General features: G+C 45.3%; 1 protein-coding gene across 1 annotated transcript in view; it reads right to left on the bottom strand.

Moving 5' to 3' along the window:
• LOC138453673 (alpha-tectorin-like) overlaps positions 1-25,670 on the bottom strand; it is a 412,421-nt gene that overhangs the window by 212,095 nt on the left and 174,656 nt on the right. The window contains exon 4 of the mRNA XM_069606719.1: positions 11,540-11,700. Within this exon, the coding sequence (XP_069462820.1) occupies positions 11,540-11,700 (161 nt within the window). The remainder of the gene's footprint in view (positions 1-11,539; positions 11,701-25,670) is intronic.

Here is a 25,670-nt window from a genome sequence, read left to right as displayed (position 1 = left end):
TGATTAGGGGGTTTGTTGGTCAACTGTCCCAGGGATTTCAGAGTCTCATACTCATCTTTGGCATTTTTTAATGCGTCCTCTACCGCCTTGCCAAACAGTAGATCAGGCTCCATTGGCTTGTCTATTAAGGATACTTGTGTCTCGGGATTAAACCCTCACTGCCTTAACCAAGCATGCCTCTTAATAACAGTGCTCTCTGCTATCAGCCTGCCGGCGTTATCCACGGCATCAAAGGTTGCCTTAAGGATGCAACCGGACACGGCCCTCCCCTCCGACGCAACCTGTGCCAACTGGCTCTTTAGAGGTTCTGGTGCGGAGTCGATGAGTGCAGCAACTTGTTCCCACTGGTGGCAGTTGTAACTAGCCAGCAGAGTGGTGGAGTTGGCAATCCCTGCTTGGTAGACGGAAGTGGAGGCTACCTTCCTTCCCAACCCGTAGATCTTTTTGCTCTCCTTGTCGGGGGGAGCCTCAGACGATGATAGGAGCGTTCCCGCCCTCTTTCGGATATTAGTGACTACCAGAGAGTCAGGTTTCAGTTGCCCCCTTATGTACAGCGGGTCTGACTGGGCTGCCCTGAACAACTTTTCGATCCTGGGGTTTACTGCCCTGGTGAGGTTCGGATTGAGAAGGGAAGGATCAATTCTCCTTTGTATAGACTTGAGAATAGGGATGGCCTGGGCAATGGGTCTCTTTTCTCCCACTAGTTCCTCAGCGAAGTCCCTCTCATCCTGAGCTCCCTGAGTATCTATGAGGAAGTGTTCTGCCGCTCTAGACAAAACCTCATTTAGGAGAGGTTGGTTGTCGACTGGAGAGTCGGTAACCGGAGGTTCCTTGTCTACTGGGGAGTCTACTATGTAGACTTCTGGGTTATCTTCGTCCTCCTCTTGGTCCTCGTCATCCCAATAGTAGTCCACCCCAGTTCGGTCGTCCAACGTTGCCAATTCTGGATCCTCATCCTGTAGTGGATCCTCATTATACTGAGTGTATGGCTGTACGCAGAAAGGGTCAGAAGGCCGACTTTGCGTTGGTGCCTCAACTCGAGGTTTCTTACCAGGGTGCTGCGGGTCCCTAGACCCTGACGGAGTAGCCCCGTCAGGGGTATAAGAGAGGAAGTGATCTGGATTCTTGGCATAGAAGTCTGCTAGGGAAGACATACTAGACATAACTCTGTCTATGTCCTCACTAGACCATTCCCTTGAGCTGGGAATTACCCTCTCCTGGAGGGGTTTCCCTGCTATATCCTGACTGGACCTATGGGCTTGTGCAGGGGTCTTGGTTTGTTTAACAGAAGACTTCGAACTGTCTTTAAGTGTCTGTGGTGTAGAAGAAGGCTGAGAAGGTTTCTTCTGTTGTTTTCCCCCCTCCCCGTGAGTGGAAGAGTGCTTCACTGGTGTTTTCACCCTTTCGGAGATTTCCGACGTCTGCGTCGAGATTCGGGGTAGTGTCCCTTTCCTTAGAGTGAGGACATCGGGACACGGGCACAGGCGTCGAGCGGTCTGCTGACGCTGAATCCTGGAGTGCGGCCTGGGGATGGAGGTCGGCTTTGTCTTCGGACGATCGAAGCTCCATTACTTTGGTGAGTGAGGCACTCTTGGCAACAGTGGATGGTTGCCTGCTGTCGTGCGGCGATCTTGATCGAGAACGCCCAGAGGACACCGATTCGGTGGACCGTTCTCTGTGTGCTTCTTTCTGAGAACTCGACGTGCGCATTGAGTCTCGGTTGGACTTCGAGTGTTTAGTGGAAGTGGTGTGGGTAGCGCTCGTGTCGCTGGGTGTCTTCCCCATAGCTGCCCTGCCGGACAACCTTCCGAGGTCGGGGACCTGTGCTTGGCTGTCTTTCGGCGCCACGTTGCCCTCGCCGTCCGATAGTACGGCGTCGCTGCCATCACTGAAGACGCCCTCCGCTTCCATGGCCTCTCGTTGCCTGGCGTGGTGGGCCCAATGTTTGATCGAACGGTCCTTTAGAGTCTTAGCCTTGAACCGGCTACACGCTCTGCAGTTCGCCTTAGGGTGGTCCCTCAGCAAGCAGAGGTTACAGGTGGCGTGTCTGTCAACCCAGGGTACTTGCAGTTGCACTTGGGACAAAATTGGAAAGGGGTACCGTCCATACGCACCCTGTGGCAGCGGGCTAGTGTGTAGGAATATATATATGTAAATATATGTGAGTGAAGAGTATGTACCACTCCCCACTACTTGTACAGGGCCGAGGCCAGAGGCCTTCCGAGGCCCAAAGTCCATCATGTAGCTCTCAACTGTAGTTTTCTTCTCCGGTCCGGCGTCGAGCTTCAAATTCCGATGACTCGACGTGGGTAATGAAGAAAACGGGGAAAATATAATATTTAGCAAAATTATGGCTAAAGCCGGGGAACTGCGCGGGATGCTTCAGAAAAGTATGGCAGAAAAAAACGTTCTGAGGGTCCTAGACGCTTGAGGGATCATGGGTACAGTTGACGTCACACTAGGGATAGTATTACTGGCACGCCCTGTGTCGACGCCCATTTTCGAGTTTCAAAAAACATACTGTAAAACTCTGCAGCTTCCACTAAATGTCAGCCTATGCACAGCATGTGATGATCTAAGCAGATTCCACAAACCTCAGAAATATATATATATATCTCGTCGCCCTATAGTTAAGGTGTGTCGGACTCCCACAGGAACCCCTCAAATTTCTTTTGTTAATACATTTTGATTTCAATAACGGATTTGACCGAAATTACAAAAGTGATTAGAGACTTGCGTGCCCTCCCAGACTGCAATGTTTCCTAAAGATGCGTTAAAAATCAAAGAAAGTTATTAAGAAAACAAAAGAAATATTTTTTACAAAGTTGCAGCCTACTTCCCCTTCATTTTCCCATAGACAAACAAGGTCAATTTTTGCCAAAGCGCACGCACAGCCTAAACCGCTGGATGCATTTGGACCAAGTCCAAAACAACTTGGGCACGAAGCGTTGACTAGCAATCCATGCATGGTTTGGGGTTATTCCGTGCAGCAGTTATTTAAATATATGATAGAGAAGGGGGTGCCCTCTTCTCAAAATTGGATAGTTATATCTCCCATGGGGCATTGCAGGATCATGGTTTTCCGCAATTAAAAAGCTGCCATCTTGTTTTTCTCTCGATGTGAGAGATATTCGAGGTTCTAGCCGAGGATATGGAAACATGAAACGTGGTGTAAATCCATCCAGTAGTTTTTTTTAAAACGGCCCAAAGTAGGTTTAAAAAGATTAGTGATATCAGGGTTCGGTCCGCGGACTAACTTCCCTATTCGGTCCACGGACGGGCATCCGATTGGCCTAGAGGGCGACGTGATGTCCGCGGACATCAGACGCGCCCACTGATTGCATGGTGAAAAGCATGAAGAGCATTAGGTTTTTTGAAATGCCCGCAATGTTGGATTCGCGGACAGCCGCCATTGTCCGTGAACATCACAGTAAAAACATATTATAAAATACAACATTGCTTTTGTCAAACTTATCAAACAATCTCTGGGGAGTTGAGGGGTGATGAGGATGGGATGGGGATAAGGCTGTAAGAAGCCAAAACACAGGTGTTTTTCATCCCCGATGTCCGTGAACAGTCTGGAGGTTCGGGTACAGTCATGTGATGTTTGCGAACACATCAGATGTTCAGGGACATCTATGCCTATTTCGGCATTACAGGGTTGGTGAAAAGCAGTTTTTGGAGGGCTTATAACTTTGGCGCCACTCAATGGAACTGAATGAAAATTTTGAATTTTTTTTAGACCTCATTCTGAATGGTTTTGGAAAGTGTGGAGCTGTTTTGACAAGAGGGAACAAAATTAGAGCGGGGGTCCCAAAATATATGTAAAGGCTTATAGATTGTGGTGACATTAGACAAATCTGCACAAACGTTTGCAAAAAGATTTTAGATCTAGATATAAATGTTTTTTTAAAGTTTGGTGGGATTTTGCCAAGAAGGGGCTAAATTAGAGGGCGGGTCTCAAAATGCTTAGATGGCTTATAACTTTGTTGCCGTTTGACGAATGTGGATACAAGTTTTCAAAAAGATTATAGACCCAACCTTAAATGTTTGTGTAAAGTCTGAATGGAGTTTGTCAAGTGAGTGCTAAGTTATGTGACTATTGTATGTACATACATTTTGACACTTTTGAGAAAATAAAACATGGGCGGATTTCCAGCAAACTCGTGTAAGGAGCATTGGCAAGGACCTTAAAGCATGGTTTTGCAAATGTGCCGTGTTTTATTTTTTGAAAAGTGTCATAATGTAGGAAAAAAAACAAAATTGTGATATACCTTTGCTGACTGAGGTATAGCCTGTGGCCATGGGCAGTGGCCAGATTGTCTGGGTCATGGCATAAGGTCATGACCCAGACAATCTGGCTACTGGCCATGACCACGAGGGTCGACAAATGGTGTTAAAATGGCCAGGTCCCCCTGGGACCGGCTATGTGGTAAAGTTATTCAAAAGTGGGATAGGTTTGAAAGGGAAAAAAATGTGCTTGTGGTAATATGGTCATAGGGTTCTCTCTTAGCCTTCTGCAGGCTGCCATAGAAAGGGAAGAGGGGCTCTGTACGGAGCCCCACCTTCCCTTTCCATGGTTGCCATCTTGGTTAAGGAATTTCCTGGGGTAGGAAGAAAAATCCCTTTTTTTGCTAATGGCATCTTTGTTGTCTTGGGTGTTAGTCTTAGCAGTACACGGTGGTGGTGTGAGTTATGGTTGCTTAGCTTACCATAACTGGCGAATTTCTGAGGTTTTTTGGTTTTACATGTAACCATAATATCCCTTTAACAAAGTATTTTCATTGAATTTCATAGGTTTTTATTAGTGCAACTTGACCATAATGTCCCATTAACAAAGTTTTTTCAGTGAATATACATATATATATATAGTACATTGCAAGAAGAAGTTAAAATCATTTGAACTTTTTCACATAGAATTCACACAGTGTACATATAAAAACTTTTTTTTCATTCACAATTTTTACAAGTAACCAGAATTATTAAGAGTAAAATCATGTTTTATCAGATGTACAGAAACACTGGGCCTCATTACGAGGTTGTAGGTAAGGGAAAAACGATGCCGGTAAAGGATTACCAGCATCGCTTACCGCTCCGGTCTATTATGGCCCGCTAACGCGCTATTAGCGGCACCCGTAATAACGGTGCCTCTAATAGCGGCATGGGCGTGTAAACGCGCCCCTTCTGGGAGAAAATACCGGCATGCCGGTAATGGGAGGACATCACAACCCACACGGACATGCAAATACCGGCATCCTGAAGGCGGTAATCAGGGGCTGCACGATGCCGGACATACAGGCATCGCGGACCACCCGCAAACAGCAATCAGCAATCAAGCCAACTGCCACAGGTGCACACAATCACCACAGGTGGAGTCATTGGAGGCTGGGCCAGTATTAAATGAGTACACCCACACACCACACCCCTTCCTACACCAGAAATGCTACCACTAGCTGTTGCAATCATGGCGCTGGAAGACATACCTATACTGCTACAACTACAGCAACAACACCAACTACAACAGCAACTACAGCAGCAACCACAGGTAGCACAGCGGAGACACAGGAAGAAAAGGAGGGCGAGACAGGGCCAGCAATCACCACCAGCGCAGCCAGCCGTGCCTCATAGGCAGCCACCAATCCCTTGCATCAGACCCAGTCCAGTCAACCTAACCCCTGAGCAGATCCACACCCTGTACCGGTTGGACCGGGACACCATCACCACCATAGTGGACATGATACACAGCGACATTGGCAGCCTCATAGAAATACGCACTGCCATCTCCCCGCTACTAAAGGTGGTGTCTGTGCTCCACTTCCTGGCCACAGGCCCCTATCAACACACAGTAGGGCAGCTGCATGGCATTTCGCAACCACTATTTTCACGAATGCTGAACCAAGTGCTGGATGCCCTTGTGAAGCACGCAAGCACCCACATATCCCTACCACGGACTGCACAGGAGATAGCCAACACCAAAGTAGCTTCCCATGCACTGGCAGGCATGCCCAATTGTGTTGGTGCCCTGGACTGCACCCATGTGGAATTGGTAGTCCCCCATGCCATAGAGGCGGTGTGCCGCAATCGCAAGCAATACCATTCCATCAATGTGCAAATGGCATGTGACTCCGGCAATATCATCACACAATGCTGCGCCCGATTACCCGGATCAACATATGATGCCATGGTGCTGCATAACTCCACGCTACCCCGTCACATGGAGCAACATGCTTGACCACGTGCCTGGCTGCTTGGTGAGTAGCCTGAATGGGCTACTGATGTGTAGGGATGCATGCTCCACCTGGGTGTGAAAGTTGGGGGGATGCATACTCCACCTGGGTCGGAAGGGGGGGGGGAATGCATACTCCACCTGGGTGGGAAAGGGGGGGAGATGCATACTCCACCTGGGTGGCAATTGACAGTGATTGGAGAATGCATGCAGAGCTAGACACTCCTGACCTGAATCTCCCAAACCCAAAATGACACATCACTGGCAAACATTTTACCAATTATGCATATCGATGACAACAAGTAAGAGGCACAACCACGCCACCATGGGTATGTCAAGCAATGCATGACTGAACATGATTGCAACTGTGCCAATGTGGCTGGTGTGACCATGCACAGTGCATAATACACAGCATAAATGGGAGGCTAAACATTGTCATACTACCACAGTACATCCACCTCAGCATGCATTATTTCACCCTGCATTATCTATTGAACACCATCCAGACTACCACACCTCATAGCAGTATAGTATGCATCTAGTTAACATTCTTGCATACGTACAGGGACATGTGCATGTCCACACCAAATAGCTGCGGCCATGACTGTGCCTCCTGAAGGTGGCAGCTCAGAGTGACACACAACGATTTGTATTCGCTTGCAGGTGATGGAGGATATCCCTTGAGGCCGTGGCTACTTACCCCTGTGCAGAACCGCAGAACAGCCATGAAGAGGAGTACAATCGTGTTCACACCCGTACCCGTGTTGTGATTGAGCAGACCTTTGGCCCGTTGAAGGGGTGTTTCCGCTGCCTAAGCAGGTCTGGTGGGGCACTCCTTAATAGGCCTGAGAAGGTGGCAAAGATCACCATGGCCTGTGTCATGCTGCACAACATGTGTGTCCGGAGAAATGTACCGCTGCCACCTGACATTGACATGCATGCACCGGGTGAGGATGATGAGGATGGAGACGGAGGTGAAGTAGCCCCCCTACCAGTACGTGATGCACGGGATGGCCATGCAGTACGCCAGGCACTGATTCACGAATACTTCTGAACCACAGGGACTTTGATAGACATGTGTCATTGACACACTGGATCCATGTGGACATGCACACAGGGATTGTTGGGAATTGGCCACTGAACACCGTCACACATTAAATGGATACACACAAAATGAACAATGTCCAGCCATTGAATGTTTTTTCACACAACGGGTGTATTAGTTCAAACAGCAAAAATGTGACCACTCCCCCCCAACCCCCAGTGAACTCCCAAACCCACCCAACAAACCCCAAAAACCCGCAGTGAACTCCCAAACCCACCCAAAAAACTCCAAAAAAAACCAATATACTCCATAAAATGCTCCCCTTCACCCCCAACCATGTGCCCCACTCCCATTGTCTGCCCACACTACTTCCGGGACTTTTTGCTGTCCGGGGGCATCATCTCGGAGTGCCATGCACTCCTTCGGGTCTGGCGCACACGGCTGGTGGGGACTGAGGATGCAGGTGTGGTGGCTGTTGATGAGTCGGAGGCAGGTTCCACACCTGCTCCAAGGCGTGGCCGCTGAATGTGGAGCAGGATTGAAGTGAGTACTTGTGTTACTGCCCCCAGACAGTCCCTCATCAGCACTGCTGACGCATTCACAGCGGCTGTGTTTGCTGCAATGGCCACTGTGGTCCCCTCAATGGCAGTGGCGATTCCCCACCTGGTCTCCTCTCCATCGGCAATGTACTGCCACAGGAGGTCCAACATGGCCTCCTGTCGGGCCTCCACCCTTGACAGACGTGACTCCAGGGTGTTGGTGGGAGCTGGAGTGGTGGGTGGTGCACTCACGGGGCCTTCATTCTGGGTGCTGGCCTCCTCGATGGTGCTCAGGTCCCAGTCATGGAGGCAGGGATCAGCACTGCTGTAGGTGGTTGAGGGCTCGATATGGGGTGGGGGGTGGACAGGGGGCTTGGGCTGGGTGGACATGTCACTTCTGTGACTCCCTCCTGGTCCACATTGCCATCCAAGTCATCTTCGGGGGTGGCCGGCGCATTTAGGGACTCCCCTCCAACTGGTGTGGGTGTGGGCTGCTGGGTCTGAAGTGTGCCCGTCACACTGGCAGCAGGTGTTGTTGACTGTGTGTCAGCTCGATCAGGCACACTGCCTGTGGGTGTGGCCTGCTTGTCTGCCATGGAGGTGGTGGTGGCGGTAGCCCTTTTCTTTTGGTGGGACGTTCATGTCCTCGCGGTGTTCTCTTGCCTGGCATCTTCCTCAACAGTGCCTGGAGGATAGAAGAGATGCAGGGCATCAGTGATGGTGTTACATGCCAGAAGCATCCAATTGTGCTGTTCAATATTCATTCATTCCTGCATTCATGTCTTACAGGTGTGTCACACAGGGTGTTCTGAGGGGGCATTTTGGCATTCACTGCATGGCAGGTGGCATGCCGTTCATTTGGGGGTTGTGTGATGTGTTACATGGGCACGGTCCAGGTGTGTTGGCCGTGTGTTGGTTATGGGATTGGCACTCAGCTTGCATTTCTGTGTGGCAGGGTTTGGGCCGCTATCTGGACTTGGATATGTTAATGTGGGTGTTGGGACATGCATTGCCTTGCCTAGACTCTCTTCCACATCACTTGTGCTACGTCATAGTTTCCCCTACAGGGATCTGCAGGGTCACTCACTTCCTTCTGGGGATGATGCTGCACCCCTCTCCATCTCCCCGAATCCCTCGATGGACTCTGGATCTATGAAGCTGCTTGCGGTCTCCTCCCAGGGCATCATTTTTGCAGGAGAGTGGAGACCCCCGCCTGTGGCCATGGCCGTCCTCCTGTTGCTTGCCATGATGTTGCGGACCCTCAAGCGGAGGCCGTCCCACCTCTCACAGCAGTCCCTGACAGTACGTGGGGTGGTCCCCACAGCCGACACCTTGCGGGCTACCTCCTGCCAGATGTCCTTTTTCGTCTGCTGGACCTCACGCTTCATGTCATGGGATTTAATGAGGTCTGCATGTGCAGCAAGAGTGTCCGCTAACATATTCAATTCAGCGTCGGAGAAACGCTGTTTCCGCAGCCGGGGGGTGGTCTTCCGGGTAGCCTTGGGCATCTGCAAAGTAGTGCCACAGAGCTCAACAGGAATGAACTGGTGGTTAGGGAGGATTACAATGGTTTGTGTGTTTAAAGATGGCCGCCGGACCATTTCCCGTTCCGACGCGATGACGTTATTTCTGGGTCCGGTTTTACGAGCCCGGTATTAGCATGTTGGTATTACCGGGTCGGTATTTAGGGGTTCCTCCTAGGCGGTGCCGGTATCAGCGGGTCCCGTGATGGCGCTATCGGGGGGTTGGAGGGCCTTTTGTGGCATGCCGGTATGGCCATTACCGGCATGGGGGTTCACGCATGCTCGCACACTCGTAATCACCCGCTATTTGCGGGGTCATACGAGCACGGACCCGCTCGTTCCGCCATGCCGGTAATGACCCCGTTTTTACCACGCTACTCGTAATGAGGCCCACTGTATTTAGAAACTCATTGGTCTGCTTATGGCATAGGGCAGGGATCTAACAGTCCTATTACTAACCAAGACAGCAGTGGCCAGACGAAGACAGGCGAGTGAAGCAGATGGTGTTGAAGAGGAGGTGTCCACAGGCAAGGAAAGCACCCAGAAAGCACTTCATTACTGCAAGATGCTTCAAATCAAATTGTTGGAAGGGATAGGGTGAGGGACGGACACAAAGGAATAAGAGATTGTAGCTGATGTAATACAGTAACTTCCTTTTGTACACTGGCTGTTGGTTATTCGAAGCAAGTTCTCATTATTTGAAGCTAATTGCTTTCATGTAGAGTGTTTAAAATCGTAGGGCTGCCCACTTTTGAGTACAACTAAAATCTGGTCTTCCTTCGTTTATGCTTGTGACAGCGCTAAGCAGCAAAAGGCACCTGGCAAGATGCACTATGTAAAAATGCAGTATCATTACTAATGGGCATGCTGTAGGGATATTGTTCTGCAAAATGGCCACTTGGGACCATGCCCTTCCCCAAAGTTACAGGGGCCGATTCATGGAATTTTCGTGGCAGAAAATAGGGTACTTGAGCACGCAACTGCGTGCAAATCCTCATTCGTTGATTCATGGAATCGAATTCACAGTACTTTTCTTGGACTTGCGTGGAGTTTGCGCTGGCTCGGCACGTCTGTGCGAGCCGTCAAGGGCCTTGCATGAGACTCCAAGCAGAGCGTTGCCATGGCTTGCGCAGAGGGCTGGGGGCGGAACACCAAAAATGGGGAAGAAGGGGGCGGAACACCAAAAATGGGGAAGAAGTGGGCGTTCCAAAGGACGGCCTGCAGGAAGTCCCTTGCACGCCCACAATTGCATGGCGCGAGACGTATTCATGGATTTGAGCGTGCAACATCTCAGTTGGGTAATGGCCACGCAAGTCCTTCATACTCTGCCATCCGAAGGCAGGCGTAAGTACACTTGCGCGTAGGATTTTCAGCACGCAGGTGGGCTTGCATGTCGGATTTCAGGGTGTATGTACTCAATCGGGCTTACGATGTAATTTAGGGGTGCGCATAAGCAGTGAAGCAGGGTTCTGGAACTTTTTACGTGGGTTTGCACGCAGATTTCCTGAGTTATTGCCGAATTACAATGTTTCATACGCATATTGTCGGGTTGTTGGGTACAGTTACTGGGAACACTGTGCAGGGTCCCTGGGTCACAGGCCTGCTTACGGAGCACCACACGCACTGTTTGAAGGGTGCATGTATTCACGCCTGGGGGAGCACACAAAGGTAGCTGATCTGGCAGTTTTCTGCTTTGCATGTGGGTGTGTCAGAGGCGTTTTGGCCGCGACTAGCGAATACAGTTACTTTGTGCTGTCAATTCCATGAATATGCGTGGCACGCATTTTTCTTTCCGCACGCAGGCTCGCGCAGTGTCCTTCTCGGCCGCTTGTGCATGAAATTCCATGAATAAGCCCACAGTCTACATTGTAGACTGTATATGTGGGGCTGTGTGCAGAAGACTAGGTGCATGAAAAATGTTTGAGTTCACTGTATAGAAGATAAGTTTACATGTATTTGTTCATGACTCCCACGGTTAAGGGGTGGCTTCCGAGTCTCGCCAGCTGGAGTCACTAAACAATTCAGACAAATCTTAACACTTAAAACCTACAGGGAAGAAAGTAAATCTGAAATACTGTGAGTGGCATCATGGGCAAAGACCATAAATAGCAAAGCATATGAAATAATGGATCAGGTTTAAAATGACAATGCTTTGAGCTCTGTCTGTGTATCCCATTCAAAACTCAGACTAGCAAACTGTCCTTACCTGATGTCAACACTGATCCGGTTCTCCCCATTCGGCTGCTGCACCATATAGTTAATGGGGTACCGGCAAGCAAATGTAATATTGATGTATGACCTTGTGACAATATCCGAGGAGTTGCTGTGGATAGTGTTTATAAACACAATATGCGAATCATCAGACGCCTGTAATAAAAAAAAATGTATATGAGCAATATTTAGACACACTATGTGTGTTTAATCAGAACATGAAATGTGCCCTCCTGGAAAATATTTATAGAAATGGGCAGCGTGCATTTGTACTCCACAAATGTGTGCACAATGTTGAAAAGGACAGATTTGCATAATTTGTGCAGGACGCCTAATATGTTTCTTACAAATGGATGGTTTGTGCCATCCTGTTTCCTTGATATGATAGATTATTTATAACATGCTTAATACCCAGAGGTTTCTAAGAGTGGACCCGGGGAATCGAACCTGTGGTGCTCAGTGTCCTCTTGCTTTCAAAGCAAGCATGTTGCTCCTGAGCTATCCTCCCTTACCTTTCAGTCACTTACATCTCACACTATCTGTAGTCAGGAGATATGCCAGGTACGGGGGTGCTCTGCCAGTGCCCAGTAACAGTATCCCCCCAACCCCAGAAAACAAATGTCTAACTCAATCTTAAACTAACTGACTTCAAATCGGGGTACTAGCATCCTTCGGGAAATTCATAAAATAGCTGCCCTGCTAGTCGGGCCAAATTCGGAGTAATATCAAGAATTTCTCGAAACACCAATCAATATGTAAGAAGTAAGCATACAAAATGACACACAAAAACAAAATTACATCGAATTACGCAAGTATAAAAATACAGTTTACCTTTTTAAAAATGGCAAATTAATTTCAACACCACACATAAAATCAGTCCACATAACGTGCAATTCACATATGAGCTGATTCAAACTGACAGTGACTTTCAACTGGGTCAATGAGGTTAGTAGTTCTCTCATTTTCAATGCAAATTACGTATGATCCAACTGAAAGCTGGATACGATTTATGACCACAATGTTTTTTTTTCAACTCGACTGATAGGTCATGCGCAAATGATAAAGTGAAATTAGCAGTCATTTCAGAAATATGGTAGATGGAGAGAGGGGGTAGAGGGAGAGACATGAGAGAGGAGGGAGAGGGGGAGAGTGAGAGACGGCAACAGGGAGAGAGATGCCCAGAGTAGGGAAGGAGAGGCAATTGGACCGCTGATGAAAGGAGCTGCCAGAATCCTCTGCCTTCTCTGGACATCCCTATAATAGTCACACATAAACACATTTGCACTCGACTACGAAAACCTATCACTGCTGAACTCTGTGGCTCAGGTGGTTAAGGCCGTAGGACCCACACTATATACTGCAGTCCATCACAGCTGGATCAGTTGCACCCTCAAAATAATCGCAACTGCACAGAGAGCATTGGTGACCGAAAGAAGGTTACGATATGATAGGTTATTTATAACGCGCTTAATACCCAGAGGTTTCTAAGCGCAGAACCGGGGATCGAACCTGTGTTGCTCTGTATGGTTTTGCTTCCAAGGTAATACGTTGCCCCTGAGATATCCTCACGTTACAATTCGCTAGAATTACAACAGTCGCAACTAAATAAATATGCACTTGTATTCAAATTGCACCAAACCTGTTCCCTTTCTGATAAATCAGCTTCTAGAAGTATATTGCACGATTTGTGTTTGTTTGTGTATGTATTTACTGGTAGCTTGGTACACGACGGGTTGCTACAGTGAGACCAAGATCCACGGCAAAGCAAATAGGAAGCAGCAGATAACCAATGCGAATACGTGGCGATATGGAGATGGTGGAACATAACCGGGAAAATTAAAGCAGAGGATTGGAGCAAAGTATTTAAGCAGAAAGAGAAAGCAAATGTATCTTTAGGGAGCTTTTATCATTATAATAATAAAGTACAAAGAAAAAATAGCAGCCAACCAATCCTGGCACCAAAATTCCCTATAACAGCAGAGTGCTCCTCCTATACCCCTCTTAAGGTTTCCCCTCCACCATTTAATCCTGTTTGTCGCACCCAACTGTCCAGAGGGGAGCGTAAGGGCATTCCACCAAAGGCCTTTTTACTGCCAGCCTTAAAAACACCATAATAGGGACTCTCAATTAGGCCTGTACCAAAAAGCATAATTAGTATTCTGCTGAATATTGAATTGTTCATCAAATATTTGGCCAAATTCCAATATTAACCTGATTAGTTTTATTTTAATAAAATATGTGCCGAACTTGAAAAATACACTTTTAGAAACATTGAAGCACTAAATATGTGAACCCATGTTTCCTTTATTGCTCTTAATTTGAATCAGCATATAGGGCCTGATCAGGGGTTGGGCGGAGTGGTAAAAATGCGGCGGTAATGCTATTAACACTATATTAACGCTCCACCCAATCCCGAGTTTGAGCGGAAAGTGGGAAGTTTACCTTCAGCTTTTTCTTGAGGTAAACACCTCTCTTTCAGCCCATTTTCAGCGCAATTACCGCCGGTGCTATTACCGCCGGCAGAAATAGCGCCGAAAAGCCCCAAATAGTCCTATGGCCTCTGAATAAATGGGGATAAACAGCACCAACGGAACTCGGGATCCGGCTCAAATTGCGCCAGACCAAGTTATGGTAACGCTAATAGCATTGGGCAGCGCCCCCCCTGCAGTTATCGCTGGGATACCGCCCAACTCGTGATGAGGCCCATAATCTTTAGTTAAAGCATACAAGCCGGAAAATAACACATTCAATAATAAGCAGTGACTACATGTTTGGAAGGATGCTTCATATCAAAACCAGTACTCCTCAAAATGTCAGACATCATGAATACAAAGTGCTAGGATGTACTTTGATAATGGAAATGTGCAATTGCCAGTGGAAATCACACACATTGCAATCTCCTGGAAGCTGCAAAGCAGTTTAGAGCAAAAGGAATGTCAAAGCTTGCTTGCAACTCAAATAGAAATGTAAATATTGTTTCTGTCTGCTCGTGCAGGACACAATTCGAAGGTACATATGAGGTGAGTGCACTCCATCTCCTGGCTTGTGTTCCCCCCTCATAGGCCAAACGAGGCAGAGGACTCCTCCAGAGAGGCTGCTAGGGTAGGAGCAGGGGTGATCATGCTTGGGAAACGCTGACATGTGACTGAATCTGCCCAAATACTAAAAAGCTATATGAAGACACTTGGAGGTTGGGCAGTGACTCAATTCCACCACATCTCAATCTAGAGCCACCCACCCTACTTCCTTCGGAACACATTGCAGGATCCAAGGATCTATGGCATCTCTATTGCTCTTTCTCTCTTCAACATTCCACCCCACAACACCAGCTGTGACTGTGCTCTCAGTCTCGCTCTGACCACACAGAAAAGCGTTCTCTTCACTCACACTTATCCCACTGTGGCAGACTGGCCTGTAATGTTATCACCGAGAGTTCCTAACAAGCAAGTTCTCCCAAGAGGCCAATATGTGTTGGGAAAGGTTGGTTAAATCTTGCACTGCCTGACATGTAACTCAATCGTCTTTTGCCCATTTTACCTCGAAGAGGCAGCCCCCACCTCCTCCCCCCCATTGGAAGTCTTTCAGTTTCCAAGCATCCTTTCCTCCTACCAATTTCACCGACAGAGCATGGCTCTCTATGTCCCATACAAGCAGAGCCCTCACACCTATCTCTCTATAGGTGAAAGCGTAGACTCCCACAAGGGAACAGGAACACTTTCCCGACATAATGGGCCTCATTCCGACCCTGGCGTTAACCAAGGCGCTATTAGCGCCTTGGTTGACGCCGTTATCTTTCCGACTCCGCCATGGTGAATGGCAGAATTACCGCCCCATTCCAAGGTTGGCGGGGTCGGTAATTCCCCATTCACCAAGGGCCCTTCCCCATTCCCATTTTTGCCCCATAGGGCTCAATGGGAATGTGGAAGGCGCTAATTACGGCACCGTAAATTACGGTGCCGTAATTAGCTCCTAGGTCCCTTTGCGGGTTGGTTTTTTAACGCCTGCAAAAAGCAGGCGTTAAGTACCAACCCGCAAAGGGAACTCGGAGTAGGGCAGTAAGGGTTTAACGGCACCGGTCTCGTTAACGGTGACCGTTAACCCTTAACGCCCGACTCGGAATGACCCCCAATGTTTCACTGGAATGCATCTTAGATGGTGGCATGTCATTCTGCCTGGCATATGCGTGGCTACCTCAGCCCTACTGGTCTCCACTACTTGCAGTGAATTCTTCAGGTTTCTGCAGAGGCATTGTCCATGCTCAATGCTCACTCATTCTCACCACTGCTTTTCTCCAAAACAGACACAGATGTACCATAGCCTGATGTGTAATCAGGAATGCTCACGGACAAGGTTTCATTCCATTCTCCTTTGCCAACTGCACTCCATGTTTCCCTCACTGAGTTGTTGCAGTGCTTTCAATTGAGAAGACAAAGTATTCGGCTGGGCAGAATAGGACGCAACTATTCGGCCAAAGCTGAGTAGCTTTTTTCAGCCGGAATAAGGCCGAACTATTATTGAAGTTACATCGAGGGGAACTTACTTGGGTTCTCCACTATCACCGCCTTTGAGTATGTCTCGATAGCCTCAGCCCAGATCCAGCATCCAGCCAAACAGCAAAACAGACGGCAGCCCTTTTTGTGGCAGGGCTTATCCTGCCGTGAAAACTTCAATTACTGAAATTATTGAAGTTCAGTACACCCCATCTCAGAATTAACCAGCATATTTCACTCCAGAAATGTTGCAGGCTAGTCCAGAGTGAACTTGTTAACCTTAATAGTACACTTTTGACCTTCTCCTCGCCCTCCTTCTCCTCCTTTTCCTCCTCCTCCCAAGACCGTTGTGGCTCTTCAGCTTGCCCACTCTAGTCTGAGGCATAACATGGTTGCTAAGTCATTCAAGCATCACGTTCTATCTTCCTATAGTGCCATCACTTTTGAAATGGAAGAGTATGTGGGTCCTGAATCACAAATCACTTTGTTCCTCGTGAGCATCTCAGATTTGCACCTGCTACCTTATACCTGAGGCATAGAGCCTGACACGTGAGCATCTCGCGGGCAGCCTTGAGTAAATCTTTGATGATGGCAATCGCTTCTGAGCTTCTCAGTGGATCGCCAGGCAGTCCGAGATTTACCCTGGTTTGGGGGTTTTGTGAATCTGGTAAAAGAGATCAGGTGCAAATCAGAGCTGCTCACCAGTATGCACTCATTTTCTCGTTCCAATGTTTTTTACTCTGGCCATTAGACTGCATGTCAAGACGGCACAAAGCAAATGTTCTACTTGTGCAAAAGATTGCCCCACTGCGAATAAGATTTTAACAAATCTTTGCACTTATGCACATTTTCCCTGGCGCAAAAAGTGCACTGCACTGGTGCATTGATTCTGTAACAAGGGTCATGACGGCTGATAGGCAGTGCCAATGTTGGGGTCTTATTGTATTTATCATGGGAATTCCACCCGTATACCTTCCCCATTTTACCTGACAGACTGCATTCATTCATTCATCACAACATAAGGATTCATGGTGCTTTTTTCTCATCCATTTTATCATATCCAAGTTGTGTCTCCCCTCTCTTTCTTTCTGCAATCCAAAATCTTTCTTTTGGGGTTCCCCCAGATTTGTTGATCCCACCCACCGTGCTTGCGGAGTATGTGATCCCAGATGCAAAGATCATTAAGTAATTTGGGTGCATATCCTACAGATACCCAGACTGGTTCTCTTCCATTACCGTCAACATTCCATGCAGGTGTGTTGCAGGATGCCATTTCAAGCTGTGCAAGGCTGATTGAGCCATGATTGTCTGTTCAAAAGGAAACATTGCAAAGGACTGGTCTCAGGCTACATACCTCGGTTCTACGTTATTTCGCCACAGTATTTTTCATCGCGGGTTTTTTCATCACTGTCTTTTTTTCGAAAAACTCGTTTTTTGGGGGTTTTTTTTGGGGGGGGTTTACCCCCCAAGTACCCCCCCTTTTTTTATTCCCTTACACCCACAACCATATATTAAATTTTTTAACCCCCCCCAAAAAAAAAAAAAGAATTTTTTCCGAAAGAAAAACGGCGATGAAAAAACATGCGATGAAAAATACTGCGGTGAAATGCGTGTTTACCGATACCTCAATCTGATTCACACTCACGTGGAGCCTCTGACTTGAATCTACATCGCCCTCTGTCCAAGGCCACTTGCACCTCTCCATTTCCCACAGCGATATTTTTTTTTGATGGCCTCACGCCGCTTGCTGACATGATCACCGTGGAAATGTGGCTCAGAGGACTAATGCCTTCTCTGCAGTGATCTGTGCTTGACCTCATGGCCGCAGGATCTAATCCCAACAGGTGCACTCAGCTAAGGTTAATAAAATAAGTACCATTGATTTGTGAAATAATAAAAATCTGTTATTCAGCATCAAGAGACTTGTTGACGGTGACTGCCATATTTAGATTGGATACAGTATCCTCTGCAGTTTCAGAAGTTCTTCATTCACATGTAGCGGTCACTAAACCATGTGCGCAGTGTATTGTGTATAAAACCTGGTGTGGTGGGGCATCTCTCTGCACCTGCAATAATGAGGCTGGTGATGGGCACATATTGAAGTTGTTTAAAGTGCAGATAAGAAAAGTCTGAAGAGGAGTGATGTTAAGAAGAAAGAGCAGACACGCCCTAAACCTGAAAACAGAGAGCCTCAGGGGTTTAAGGTACCAGTATATGCCAAAACATGGAAGAGGTACAGAAGGTCAGACAGGGTGGAGAAGAGAGGAACTGAGGTGTCGGAGTGTCCCCCTTTGGTACGGGACCATTGTGATTTGTTGAGGAGGAAAGAGCATAACCACAAACAGAGACTCCAGGGTATTTAGTCACACCTGGTTTTTACTAATAACTTAACATATTTTGTCTCTACCCTCACAGATATAACGTTTATTTTTCCTTTGTTGGATATACTTATTTGCCAATGTACATTACCTATAATAAAACAACCACATTTTATTTAAAAATATATATTTATTTCCATTATGTACCATAAATCATATAGGAAACACTATTATATTATGACATAATGTGACTGTGTAAAACAAACATTGATTTTGTGTTACACGTGCACCTGAACGTCCTAGTTCAATTTAGGAAATGGTTTTGAATGTGAACATTTCACTGTTCAGCTATTCAATTATATCATTATTTCATCAAAATATTGTATTTACCTGGGCTACTTTCCTGTAGCTGTACTATAGCCCAAGGAGGAAAGTGTCCAAACAGGTTCTGAGGACAAAGCCATATCTCTAAGACAGGAAAGTGGTGGGAAATCTGAAGTTGGCCCTATGGAGGACCAAAGGTCACCAGCCACTTGATGTAGGCTTTGAGAGTTTGTCAACACAACCCATCCACCTCTTCTTATTTTGCTCGGGCCAAGCGTACAGGAGCAGGTAGGCTTGGAGTTCCAGGAGTGGAGTCACCTCTGGAGTCTCGGATACAATACAGAGGACCAGAATGTACAGAGAAAAGGGAAAAAAAGATGTGTGGGGTATACTCAAAATCCCCAAGACTGTGAGTGACTCTGAGTTGTCATTCCAGCTCAGGCAAGAAGCCCTTATCGAGATGTTTAAATCTGTGTGCCTGCCTCATATCGATCCTACTTGGCTTCATGATGATTGACTAATTAGTGGGCTGATGCAATCCCTGGGGGTTATAGGAACTGGACGACTTTGGGCCTGTAATATCTATGGAACTGCAACTGAATGCAACATATTGTTGCCTGCTGGGCTGAGAAGGCTGCAGTTTTGGCAGGTTCTTGGGTGCTTAGCTGCTACTTTCTTAAGAAGAGGACCAATTTGCTAAGTGTTATCGGTTCGATGTGCTTTGCTCGAAAACAATCCATCAAATCTGTTTGCAGCTAATATTGTTTTCTTTTGGTCTATTCTGCTGACAATATATGCAGGGGGAGACCCCTTGCAGCCCCCCACAGAACCGCCAACACTCCTTCAAAAAAACGAGTTGAAAACGAATTCAATGGATTCTTCCACGATAAAACCTCTCTCTCCTGTGTTATCAATTATTACATGTGTTATTGTTGACATATGTCTAGTTGTCAAAAGCTAAACAGATGTGCAATGTATCCCAAAGTATAAAAAAGGCCATGCACTGCAAAGAAGATACCCGTGGGTTTTATGCAATATAGGAGATGTTGTGATAATAGACAATACCCTGAAACTAGGAAAGTACTACATTAACTCTAACTATAGCCACAGAACAAACATGCACTAAAACATATAGACCTTTGAATGGTAAATACATTTTGGAAGTATGCAAGTGTGCAATAAACTCAATGAACTATACTACAAATGAGGTACAGAGAAAATCCTACATTCTGGGCCTCACTGCTCCTTAGTGAATATGTTTCTCCTCTTGTGGAATGGGTATTGGGCATTCCCAAAAGAAGCTGGCCAGCCTTCTGGTAACAAACCCACTACATGTGACTGGGAAATCACTCTGGAAAGGCTCCAGTTTACCAAGCAGTTTTTATTTTTATATATCTATTTTCCTCCTTTAGTAGTGCCTGGACTCCCACTTAAGATCAATCGAAGGAGCTTTCTGCTGGGGGGATGTATTAGAAGAGAATGATGGTCAAGCACGTAGTTAATGTGAAACTCTGGCCACGGTGAGAAACAAAGAGTCGGGTCTTAATTAAGGAACACCCTATTATGGAAGTCAGGGTACATCCCAAACACCAGCAGGTATATCTCAAACCCCATTTGGAGATGCATTGGCCACACGGATAGCTACCGTCTATGATAAACACTCTCAGTCTGCCTTGTGCATCAGCTGAAAGAGAATCTATTTGTGTTAGTGGATAGATCTTTAAACGCCCGCACTGAAAAACTATATACATTTTACTCGTCCTTAATCTATGTATGTCCACTTATGTATTGTCCCCGAAGCTGTTCCATTTACTCCCCTTCACAACCTGGTCAGAATGTCCCTCAAACTCACACCACTGAAAGAAGCTCACTGCTTCTCGTCAAATCTGATTTCTTATCTATTGTGCATTCTTTTGTGATCAAAAAAACATTGTTCCCCCTGTATATAAATAAACAAATGAAGGGGAAACACACTATAATGCTGAAAAAATAAGGAGAGAAAAGAATTGCTCAGAAAGGGGGATTCCGGTCGGTTGTGACTATTACAAGACAGATCTTAACCCCTTAAGTGCCAAGGACGAGTATGCTCGTCATTTTTGCATAGACTTGCATAATAGCCTGGCACCTAGAAGAAAAATGAAACCAGACATCTGGTGTTACAACCACTGGAGACACCATAGCTAGATTGCCTTACACTTAAAACATAATCTAATGTGATATAGTCTTACCTCTATCAGGATGTTCATGCAATCTGCAGGCAATTTGGGTCATTATACACTAGGGAACCAGGAGCCATGCTGTTGTAAGTTCAGCCCGGTATGTTGTGCTAGGACATGGCTATTCATACTGGATTGCCTACTAGGACGAACCAATGATGTGGCACTATCGACAGGTGATAACGGTCAGGTAGCAGCATTGGCGAGCAGTTGTTTTTTTTTTTTTTTTTAATTGGTTGGTTGGTAGTCAACCTTTCAATTTATTATCTAACACAAATTAATCACATTGAACATCAAAATGAATTCAAAATAAAATCAAACTCAAAATCAGTACCCAACAAAACCCTACAACCCCTCTCCTTGAGCATTTCATCATTTTACAACAACAGCAAAAGGTGGTAAAATCACAATTCATATTTGTACATCATCTGGATTATCATTTAAAAAATCAATCTAAAATAGGTTCGAATTACCACATCGTTAAAACCACTAGTAATCCACATGTGAAGAGGACGTTAGTTACATAACACACATATTTAAGGTGTACTTTCAGTTATCTCAAGATTTAGTGCTAACATAAATTGGACAGTAGCTATACGGACAGCTTGCAGAGGTGAGGAGAATATTCTAAACCAAAGTACATCTTTAGTTAAGCAGTTATAATTTTCATACAGTTTTTTAAAGAATGTACAGTGTAATTCTTTTAATGAGGAGCAACCTACTATCAAGTGTTTTAAAGTTTCCTCACACTCAGGTAATTGACAAAACCGACAAATATTTTCTTGTTTTGTTATTTGACCTCTTCGAGATAAAATTTCTCTGGTGGGCCATACATTAAGCCTAAATCGGAGACAGTTGTTTCTGAAGTGGGGCGAGGGGAATTTAAGTAAATAAGAGGCTGCAGTTCTCATTCTTTTCGTACCGAAAGGCAGACCGCTATAATCTTTATACCGCGAGCAAAACTCTAAAGTGCAAATCCAGTCATGCTGATATAGTTTTCTCTGAGCATGATTGGGATTAATTAAAAGCAATTCAATAGTAATGTCGGCTTCTACTAAAAGATTGGTAACAAAATTTCTCCACTTATTGGGAAAAAAATGTGTGGATTTTAGCATGTATATAGCCAATATATAAGATAAATCTGAACAATTTATACACAGCAAAAATTTCCTCATTAACGAACACAATTTCCACGCATAAAACACAAACATTGAAAGGACTCCTAGCTCATAACGTATCAAAGGCCCTGGAGTTGAATTCGGTAACTTAAAGACTGCTCGCCAAAATTTTCCCTCGAATCGATCCCAAAACACACGGTCTCTTGGTAATTTAGTTTCAGAGCCGTATGTTATTATCGGTAGAACTTTTTGGGCATAATATAAAAGTATCTGAGAACATGTAAATTTACCAAATTTATGCAAGAGGACTTTAGCTTGGCATATTAGTGTTTGCAACTTTTGTTTTATATCCTGGACATAGGGAATATCACACTTCAGATTGTTAATAATCACTCCTAAATATTTGTATTGTGGGGTAATAGAGATGAGCTCTTCTTGGAAAGTCCAGATGGACGATTTTAAGGGGCGACATTTTTTATTATGACATTGCATGATCTGTGTTTTGCTTAAATTAATAGCCATATGATTTCTTTGAACATACAGTGAAAGACCTTTTATCAGCCGCTGTAGACCTGACGGCGTTTTAGAGATTAAAATAAGATCATCCGCATATAATAACCATGCAATTTAATGAGACCCGAGTTTTGGAGCATCTGAGTTGATATCAATAAAATTCTTGCCCATGTCCAGTATAAACAGGTTAAAAATAGTGGCCGCCAGAATACAGCCCTGTTTCAGACCTCTTGCTGTCGGAATTTTAGTAGTTAGATGCCCGGCTAAAGTAGTTCTTATCTGAATTGCAGTATTTGTATGGAGAAGCGCAATCAGTTTAATTAGTGAACCGGGGCAGCCCATTTTAATCAATTTACTAATTAAAAGATGTCTATCGATTGAATCAAAGGCCTCTTTAAAATCCACGAAAGCTAAAAACAAGGTCTGATTAAGGCATTCACACTTAGCTTTAATCGCATTGATTGCTGTGATATTTATTGCCGTGCCCTTACCTGCAACAAATTTGGTTTGGAATACATCGGCATTACCAGAGGTTTCTATCCAAGACCGCAAATCTCTGAGAATCAACCGGGCAAAGATCTTGCCCGGTGTATCAAGAAGGGCAATCGGTCTATAATTTGAGGGGTCTTGTCTATTACCCTTCTTGAACACCGGGACAATAATAGAGAGAGACCATGATTTAGGCAATTGTTGAGTGCGCATGATTGTGGAGTAGAGTTGATATAAAATCTTTGCCCATAGATTCGGATCTTGCTTCATCATGTAATTAGAGATCCCATCTGGACCAGGGGCACGCGATCTACTAGATTTATTAATATAAAATAAAATGTCTGCTACTGAGAATTGCAAAGTAAAAACTCCTGGATCACACTGACTAAGTGGTGAAATTGTAGTCTCAGGACAGGCATATAAATTTGTGTAATGTTCAACCCATTGAGCCTCTGATTTGTAGTGAAATCTGCGTATTAGGGTTGGTCTTATTAATTAGTGCCCATATTTGCGCAGAGTTTTTTGACCCCATCTTTTGGAGCATACATTCTCCATCAGTTTGATAAAGAATAGATCGATGGGCCTTCATCCAATTTTTATGTTTTGTTTTCAATGATTTAAAGGCTTGCCATTTCACTTGGATAGGCAAAGCCAAAACTACCTTTTTTCCCTTCTAAACCAGGACTTTTGGCGCTGTACTTCCCTGTCATAAGAATACAAGGGAGAGTACATTGTCTTCGCCTTGTTTGTTGTACCGAATGTATGCAATAAGTCACTATACTCGAGTGACTTATTGGTGCCTGAGATCCTCTCATACACAATTGTCTGTTCAAATACCCTGGCGATTTTCGGCAAATTGTATTCAGTCCAGTGTAATCTATTCATACCTTTGTTTACTAATAAGGGGTGGTATGTATTATATATCTCCTTTTTTCCCTGTGAAGCCATACAGTGCCATTTCACATTCAATATGTTATGATCACTGTCCTCAGTGGAGATCACACAAAACAACTTAATATCGGAGAATAATTCACGATTAACATAAATGAAATCAATAATGGCACTAGAGTGTCCTTTTTTCCATGTGTTCTGTGGCGGGCTATCGGCCGAGCATGAACCATTTAACATAACCAAGTTTTTTGTCTCAATAAAAGTGTTCCAGGAGACCAGTCTGCTATCCATACGTTTATGGGGGGCATCCAGACAGTGCAAATTTAAATCGCCCGCCAGGATAACATGCGGGTATATAGGGAGTTTAATAATCTCTAACCATAACTCTTACAGATCTTTAAGAAATGTTTTGGTGGACATTGCAGCTGGATTCCAATATATATTTACTATCGCATATCTTTGTTCTCTTATTGTGATAATTATCAATTGATTATATCGATTTGGCGCAGACTGGTGTTCTAGAACAATTTCTGAGGACTTGTTTAAGGCCATAAGGAGACCGGACATGGGCCGACCTTTCACAGATCGTATTGCAGGATTAAAAACTATTTCAAAGTTGTCCCACACTGGCCGCTCCGTGAGCCAAGTTTCTTGAAATAAAATAACATCATGCTGCGATAACTTATTGGAACCATTCCTCAATAAGTGCCCGTGGCCTCGAGTGTTCCAACTTATCATGGACAAAGATGGCAGAGGATATTGAAAAGTAAGTTACGACTGCTTTGATACAGATTGAGATATTGGATGATAATTTTGGTTAATCGACTGAACACATAAACCCTGTCTCTGATTGGAGACATATGTCTGCATTGATGGATTTTGCACCGCAGAAATAGGAACTTGAGTTGTCACAGCAGTGAGAAGCTCGAACCCTAATTCATATATTTCTCGTTTAGCAAGCCACAAAGTGTTTAACACAACTCGTGAGGACACCCAAAACCGTGCAACAGAGAGATCATTATCGAAGATAAATTCCACCAAATCAATATCGGAGGATTGCAGATCGTCTAACGCAGGAATTTCAGCTAGTATTGCAAGTATACTAGAGCGATTTAAATCATACTTCGCATAAGGTATATCTCTGCATCGGATGATCAATGGATATAGCGTTTGTTTGGGTGATATTTTCGAGTTTTTTGGTGGTAAAGACGAAAACCTATTAGAGTGCAACCAGCTTGTACCCAGTGAGTGGTTTTGTTGTTGAGGAAGTGTATCAGCCCTTGCAACAGGACCAGCTGGATATCGGCTCAGATCAGTTATTTGTGAATGCATAGTATGCTGGTCAGCCTCTGACTTCGTATGTAATGTAGCATTTTTGTTCAAGTTGGTCATATATTCTTCCACCGCAGTTTTTATTACTTGTTGTATAGGCATTTCAGATGCACCAAATGTGAGTTGCTTGGTGGTAGGTGTATTAGCAGAATTAGTAGGAATTTTAAGGGGAGCAGACATTTTCTTTAAAGAAGAGAGCTCAGGGATCAGGGGCGTAATGAGTGACTGTGCCACATGATTCTTTTCTGTATGGACTGTTATATGGGGTATCTCCCGAATATTAGGATCCTTCAGCATCTCTACTTGGGCATTCAAGGGTCTTTGTTTAGACATATAGTAGTCGATCTCCTTTCTGATTTCATTCCGTCTGGCTTCAACATTCTTATCTGAGATCCTCTCAGGAGAACAAGGTGATGAAGCTGCAAGGGTAGCACC

Source organism: Ambystoma mexicanum, chromosome 4p (genome assembly GCF_040938575.1).
Source record: "Ambystoma mexicanum isolate Mex_15411 chromosome 4p, UKY_AmexF1_1, whole genome shotgun sequence".
NCBI lineage: Eukaryota > Metazoa > Chordata > Amphibia > Caudata > Ambystomatidae > Ambystoma > Ambystoma mexicanum.
This window is presented reverse-complemented; position numbering and strand designations above follow the sequence as displayed.